Source organism: Ornithodoros turicata, chromosome 2 (assembly GCF_037126465.1).
Source record: "Ornithodoros turicata isolate Travis chromosome 2, ASM3712646v1, whole genome shotgun sequence".
In the NCBI taxonomy this organism is placed as follows: Eukaryota; Metazoa; Arthropoda; class Arachnida; order Ixodida; family Argasidae; genus Ornithodoros; species Ornithodoros turicata.
In genome coordinates, this window is record NC_088202.1 from 58,280,725 (window position 1) to 58,288,778 (window position 8,054).

At 49.3% G+C, this 8,054-nt stretch overlaps 1 protein-coding gene across 1 annotated transcript; it reads right to left on the bottom strand.

Moving 5' to 3' along the window:
• Positions 1-2,396: 2,396 nt before the first annotated feature.
• LOC135384685 (uncharacterized) lies at positions 2,397-3,485 on the bottom strand. Its single transcript, XM_064613874.1, has one exon. It carries the CDS (start codon positions 3,483-3,485, stop codon positions 2,397-2,399), a length of 1,089 nt encoding a protein of 362 aa, XP_064469944.1.
• Positions 3,486-8,054: the final 4,569 nt, after the last annotated feature.

The following is an 8,054-nucleotide window of genomic DNA, read 5'->3' on the forward strand; positions in this document are numbered from 1 at the left end:
ACTCATAAAATATCCGCTCTGTAGAGAAAAAATCTGACTGAAGCTACGCTGCTCTGTAATCGCCACCGTGTTTCTCATGCGGAGGAAACAGATACACACCCGCTCTCCACAGTGGACATATACACACTACTTTATTCTAAAAACAAGTGAAAACTAACATACACAGTGAAAGAGATAGGGAAAGCCTTCAACTTCAAGAAAGACAAGGAGATCATCTCTCGCCTTCGGGGTACCCCACACGCGGGTGTCCCGCTGTGCCTGCCCTCAGGGCACGTATACCAAACCCCCGGGCTGAAACACTTCCCGGAACAGTTCCACGACATGCCCCATTGTCCGCTCCGCCAAAGTGCACAGTGATGGCGAACACTCTGAATGCTGCAACATCCCCCCCCCCCAAAAAAAAAAATGAGTCAAAATACACTGCGCTCATTTTTCGAAAGGCATGCTGCCCCTAATTCGTATCTTTGACTTCCATGGGAAACAGTAGCTGTGCTGGTCGGCGAGTTACATTGCCACTCGATAGCTTCACTTCACACGACCGCACCTTACCATCTCGTCCCTTAAAGAGCTGGGTAATTCGCGCCAGTCTCCATAAATGTCGAGGATTCTTGTCTTGTCCACGACGTCACGCTTTGTAAGATTGGTTGGACTACAAACACCGAACTGATGAGCTGATCTCAACTGTAGAAAGTATTCCTTCTTCCAACGTTTCCAGAATTGATCTGCTAGCTTTTGTCGATGAATTCAATTCCTATTGACACTAGTTCCGTGGGACGTTGGTACTGATGCTGCGCCAGGCAATTTGGGCAGTGCGGTCAGTGTTTTTTCGAGTAGCAAATGCGCAGGTGTCAACGGGCTGGGCTCATCTGGGGAAGAATGTAGGAACGTGAGGGGACGGGAATTCACCATGGCCTCCACTTCGCGCAGTATGGTGGTCATCGCCTCGAACGTTAAGCACTGCCGTCCCAGGATCTTTCGCAAGCAATTTTTCACTGTCCGCACCATTCTTTCCCACATCCCACCCCACCAAGCGGCTCTCTCCGCGACAAATTTCCAAGTGATGCCGTTTGTGGTGGCGATGTCTTGTGAATCGACACTCTGCATAATATTCCACAGCTCGGCAATGTCTCCTTCGTAATGTCTCTTCGTTGTCAGGTCCGTGACTAATTCAAGGTGCACTGCCCTTGTCGTAGAACAAGTAAAAAGGGCAATATAAGACTTCGTAGATGACCCCTTGCCCGTCTTGATATACACAGGCCCTGCAAAGTCAACAAACCTGCAAAGTCAAAAGGGTGACTTGGGTTCGTACGATCTGCTGGTAGAGGTGCAGTGGGGGCTGTTGCCCGAGTAGCTCGGAACCTTGCACAAACTTTGCAGCGGTGCGTGATGAATTTCACCAACTGTCTGGCTTGGGATATTCACCATTTGTCACGTAGAAGAGTCAGCGTGGTCTGTACGCCACTGTGTAATGCGCGCCGATGCGCTTTTTGCGCAATCAGCTCGGAGAGGGGATGCTCTTTCACTAGCAATATAGGGTGTTTCACTTCCTCAGGATTATTAGAGAATTGTAATCGTCCCGAAAGGCGCATCACTCCCTTAGCGCCCAGGAAAGGCTGCAGCTGTGCGATTTTAGATGCGGCGGATATCCTCTGTTGGTGCTCAGGTGCACGCATCTTTTCAGGGTAGCAGTCGCTCTGTGCACGTGTCCCCCAAAACATCTCTGCCTGGTTGAGCTCTGTAGCGGTGAGTGGTCCGATAACCCGCAATCTGGAACGGCAATTCCGCGAAAATCTGATTATGCAGTCCGTAACACGAAGTAGACGAAGATAGCTGCTGTACTTCTTCAGATCAAGCAGCGGAGGAATTGTTACAGCTGGGCCAACTTGCGCAATAACAACAACAACAATAAATGAAGAAGTGATGACGACATGGGATGTTCCCCGTGGTAGCCACAGGACCCTACTCCACTTGCGCAGCTAAGGCTGTCACTTTTACTTTCTCGTTCTCGACTTTGTTGAGGCTCTCTTCATCCTCTGCTAATGACCGTGGCCACGTTTCTTTTGTCTCTGCCAGCCAGGTTGGACCCTCGAACCACTTCTTATCCTCAATAAGCGCCTTCACGGTTAGTCCTCTCGTAAGGGCATCCGCAGGGTTGTCTGTACCCGGGTAGTGATTCCACTGTGACCCTTCACTGGTTTCCAGAATTTCCGTGACTCGGCTGCGAACAAATGGCTTCCATCGGTTCGCTTCCCCTTTAATCCAGCTCAACGCAATAGTCGAGTCGGTCCAGAATATAAGCTCATTCGCTTCCATCTTCAGAGTGGTGGTCAATAGCTTGGCTACGCGAGCGGCAATTAACGCGCCCATCAATTCCAGCCGGGGTAGTGTAAGCTTCTTCAGTGGGGCGACACGAGAGTTGGCGAATATGAGCCGCACCTTTGTTTCTCCTGCATCAGTTTTGGTTCGAAGAAAGGCGCACGCCCCATATGTTTGTGGGGATGCGTCTGAGAAGATGTGGAGCTGATGGGAATACACCGTGTCAATGCCAGGAGGCACCTCTCCATTGAGACCTCGCGCAGGCTAGGCAGCTCAGAACACCAGGAGCGCCACTCCGTTGATATGTCATTCGGAAGCGTGGTATCCCAGTCGAGCTCTGCTTTCCAGAGTTCCTGAAAAATTATCTTTACCCGTATGGTGTAGGGTGCAAGGAAGCCCAATGGATCGAAGATCCTGCTGGAGGCCTGCAGCACCGATCGTTTCGTGTTACTCATGCGGGTAATGACACTCAGGAGATGCTCGCCGGAAAACTTGAAATAGTCGGCACTCCTGTCCCACACCACTCCGAGTACTTTAGCCTGGGTTGGTTCAGAGAATGACTTTTCACCGACATCAGTGCTGTTCTTTTCGTGCTCAAATGCACTGTGCAGCTCAGAAGTGTTAGAGGCCCACTTGGTTAAGTTCATGCCGGATTGTTGTAAAATTTCTCTGGGCCTCCGGACAATTTCTAGCGCTTCGTCTGTTGTGGCGGCTCCTGTGAGCAGGTCGTCGACATAGAAGGATTCCATCAAGGTAGCAGCCAGTTCTCTGTCCGACTCTTCAAACGCTCGGAGGTGATGGTGTAGTGTAGCGCCCAACAGGAAAGGGCTCGCTGTGGTTCCAAAAGGCACGTGCGTCATCCTCCAGCATTCAATCGCCTGTTCGTGTTCGTCTGGGGTCGGGACTTGAGAGAACCACAGAAATCGCAAAGCATATCTGTCACAGTTTTGAATGCCAATCTGCAAAAAGGCCTTTTGAATATCCGCCGTTAGGACAACCTTGCGCATTCTGAAGCGGACCAACACTGAAACCAGATCAGTGTTTAATTTCGGGCCTTTCTCAAGATGGTCGTTCAGTGAAGTTGCTCCACCAGCATGTGAGGACGCGTCAAACACCACCCGGACCCTGGTGGACGAAGTTTCGTTTCTTGTGACGGCCCTGTGAGGCATGTAGTACACAGTGGTCGAATCGCCGTCGCTCTCATGTAGGTCCGAATGGCTCTGTCATAGTCCCCAGCGTTGCCATCCCGGTTGAGCCGTCTCACGAGGCCCTGCAGTCTGTTTCTGGCTACTGTGTAGATGTCATGTAGATCATCTGGGCGGGCTTTCTATGGCAATGCCACCTTATACCGCCTCCTCACAGTTGTACGTTGCGCCCGAACTCCTCTAAAACCAAAGAGTTCTGTTCGGCCTTGGTGCTCGCATAGTCTACAATTCCGATACTTTCTAATTCCCAGAATTTCTTCAGCGTGTCGTTTTCTTCTTGCATCATCACCCCAGCTTTCAAGACGCACACTGCTACCGTAGACTGCTCGGTGCAGTGGCTGGTGGTCGTCGTCGGTCCCTGAAAGGTCCACCCGAAAACTGTCCCCACTGCAACCAAGCTCTCGTTTCCGATGCATCGATTCACATCGCCGGTGAGCACCCTCCACATTTCTTCACTGCCGATCAGGAGCCCAATGCCAGCTTCACTCGTCACATTAGGAAGCAATAGATCGTCTGCGATGAACTCTCCCCGACGGCGCATGCATTCCACAAAGACGCGACTCACCGGAGTGCTTGTGAGATCCTTACAGATGAATGGTATTGTAGAAGCCCGAATGATGTACTCCTTTGGGTGATATTGGCTCCTAAGACGAAGCTCTACTACCTTCCCCTTGTGGATCCGGTTTGAAGGTGCGTCGTTAGCGAAGGTGTTGATTTGCATGTTGCTCTCACCGATTACTTTTAGCTTCAGTTTTTTGGCAATGTCTTCGCGGACGAAAGTGCGCTGACTTCCCCCGTCAACGACGCCTCGGAGAAGGGTACACTCGGCGTCGGACGACGCCCACGTACGGAATGTTTGAAGCAGTACCTCACTATTTTGCTTGTGCGGTGCACCGTTCGTGGCCATCATGTTGGTAGTGGTCGAGACATCTCCAACCACTTCTTTCGGCAGAGTACTCTTGGATGGGTCGCATACTGATGACACATGTTTGATGACTGATGACACATGATGATCCACAATGCTTGGACGTGATCCCGGAACGGCAGTCCTTTGAGCGGTGACCCCTTTTTGTACAGCGGAAGCACCGCATCTCTATCTCGCGAAAACTTCTTCATTTTGTCAGCCGTTGGCATATCCATTCTGCACAGTGGGGTATCGTGATCAGTAGACCCACAAAAAACACAGTTAGGGGCAGCTCCCACGCGCGTATGTACCACAGCACCTGTTGCAATGTTTCTACTGGGCTTCACTCTGAGCTGTTGATGAAACGGCTGCGTAAGACTGCGGCTTTTCGCGCCACATTGTTCACGACTTTCAAGTTCTACACGCACAAAATGTAGCGCTTTGGACAGCTCGTCACTTGCCTTCGCGTCTGTCCCAGTAGTTGTTTCGGAGGCACGTGACGACGTGTCATTCTCTGTTCTATTGGTATCGGACAAAGCAGTCCGATAGGGTACCATGCGTTGATATTCCACGACCATGTCAGAGAGTAGAGACGACAGGAGAATATCAACCATCATTGACGCATAGGTGGTAGTCGGTATTCCCAACGCTCGCAGACCTCTTATATTGGACTGGACGTTGTCGTACAATACTCGAAGTCCCGCCACATCTGTCGAAAACCTCACTGCTGGCAGGTTTCTTAGCCTCGTTAGGTATTCACGTTCAATCCGACCAGTGTTCCAGAAGCGCCGCGTCAGTATCTCATATATGTATTGCATCGTTATAGCACGATTCCGTCGCCTGGAGTCTCCTAATGGCGGATGCTGGTTGACCCTTCAACAACTTCTCCGTCTTCGTTAATCTTACACTTTCATGGTCCGCCGTTCGAAATCGCTCCCAAAATGGCAGCCATTGTGAGCACTGTGAGCACTGTGGCAGCCACTTGAAGTTTGGGCAGTTTGACACCGGAAGATTGCACGTGATGATTTTCTCGAGGGCCAGTTGCTTGTGGTTATCGCGTTGCGTCTGGCGAAGTTCTCTCTCCTAGCTGCAGTTCGGCCAAACGTGTTTGAACCTACGCGATAGCGTTCGCTGCTTGCTCCTGGTACCCGATTATTACTTCGTATTCGACTGCGAGGTCATCATCGTTTATGAGTGGTTCAATTTCTTCAATGGCCTTTCGAAGATCGCCGTCGCTGGCAACGAGGCTTGCCAATAATCCATTGAGTGTGGTCTTGCTGACGGTGTGGTCGCTCCGAAGCTCTGTTACCTCATGGATCAACTTTGTTACTTGCGCACGTCGTGTGTCTCGCTTGTGCTTCAGGCGCTCCATGATTCCCTGATGAAACTCTCGTTGGCTAATGCAGCGCAGTCAGCCCGGGTTTCGGCACCAAGGAATGTTGCGGAAACTCATAAAATATCCGCTCTGTAGAGAAAATATCTGACTGAAGCTACGCTGCTCTGTAATCGCCACCGTGTTTCTCATGCGGAGGAAACAGATACACACCCGCTCTCCACAGTGGACATATACACACTACTTTATTCTAAACACAAGTGAAAACTAACATATACAGTGAAATAGAGAGGGAAAGTCTTCAACTTCCAGAAAGACAGGGAGCTCATCCCTCGCCTTCGGGGTCCCTCACACGCGGGTGTCCCGCTGTGCCTGCCCTGAGGGCACGTATACTAAACCCCCCCAGGCTGGAACAGTTCCACAACATGCCCTCTTGCCCGCTCCGCCAAAGTGCACAGTGATGGCGAACACTCTGAATGCTGCAACAGGCCGTGCAGGCTGTGAAGTGTGAACGTGAGTAGGCATATGTGAATCCGATGCTAACTGATTCGATGTCGATTTTCTGAATTACTAGGCATCAGTGATGGTTCGTCCAGATTCGTGGTTACTGTGTGATGCAATACCGGTATACAGGGTGGTCCACCAACCATGATAGAAATTCATAGTAAAAAACGTAGGCCCCGAAGAGACATCCGGTCAAGGGACGAGGGCGAAAGAGGTACAAGCCGTCGGGCGACCTCATTTTTGATAAGATGGCTCTGATTCCCGCACTCACCGCGCGTGTTTGTTCCGTGGGTAAGGCTTGTAACACTTTCCCCCTCGTGTGCCGTGCCAATATAACCTCCTTTCTTCGCAGCTTCGCACTCAAACTACGAGCCGTCAAAAAAGAGGCGAAGCCAAGGGCTCATTTCCACGAATTTTCGGCGAATTTATTTAGGCAATTGCCATTGCATTACGAGTGACATTATGTGCTATACTGAGTGAAATGACCGCGGGCAACCCATTTCCGCAAAGAAAACGTTAGGTTGCCTTGGGAAATTTCGGAGTTCAGTTCACGAAATTAACTTTCCGTCAATTGAAATGAAATAAAAATGTTACCAATATGTGGCAAAAGTTATTGGCAGAAAAATATCCCTCGATCGCATGTCCCTGCGGAGCTTACGTTTTTTACTATGAATTTCTATCATGGTTGGTGGACTACCCTGTATATGACAAGGGTATGAAAGCAAGTGTAGCTGAGTCGATGAAAGCTCAATGTGCACGTGGGGACGTAAAAGCTAAACTGTTCTCTGCACATCCGCTTTTTTATTCCGTGTTTGTTCATTTCTTATGAGTGTCGTGCTGATTGTATGTTATAACAAGCAGAGATAATCACAGCAACGTGCGTTGCCGGAAGCGCACCTCTCTTCTTGTGACTCTTTCCTTTAATAAATGTGAGGTCACTGGTCATGTGAGTGTGCACGCGGACATGGGAGGGGGAAGGGAGGAGAGAGGTTTTCTCCGAGGCATACACATCCAACGGATGGTCGCAATTTTTCAACTTGTCGGTTCTAATGCTAACGCATTAAAATGAAAGGGATCGAAAAAGGAAACAGGAAACCTAAGAGAGAAACAGTACCTGTAGTTCAGCATGGAACAAGTAAAGGGGCTTAGGGTACTCACTTCCGTTGCAGCGGTTGGGAAATAACTTTTATTTATTTATTTACCTTCACGACACATGGGATTACAGAAGGTAGCCGGAAAATTATAACAGTCTTACTTATTTTTCTGATGATGTACCATCTTTCTGAATTTCCTGACGTCGCGGATAAGAAGAGAGTCGGATAGGCGGTTCCAGTTGGGGGGATGACAGAGTTGGGGAAGTAGTTGTTGTCGTAGAAATGAACGAGTACCTTCTCGGGGTGTCACCGACCGGAATCTAGTATATTCTATACTCGAAAGATTAAAAATGAGTAATTTTAGTCCTTTTTGAGGACTAGCTTCATTAAGACAACCATTAGACCCTTCCGGGACTAAATGTATCCAAATTTACGGGAAGTTTAGGGACTAGTTATAGTGCTGAGAAGTGAGTTTCGGGGTCAGGGGACTAAAATGGGGAATAATATCAATCTATATTGGGGACTATAGAAGCTGCAATTGCTCTACCATTTAATTAATTTTTTCTCTGTATAGTGTAAACAGGAAGAAATTTGCACTTCAGATCGCAATATGCGCGAACATGATCGTTATCTACGCAATCTAGCTTTCGGAAAAAATAGACAGCTTAATGATAGCGTTATATTGCCACGAATCATCA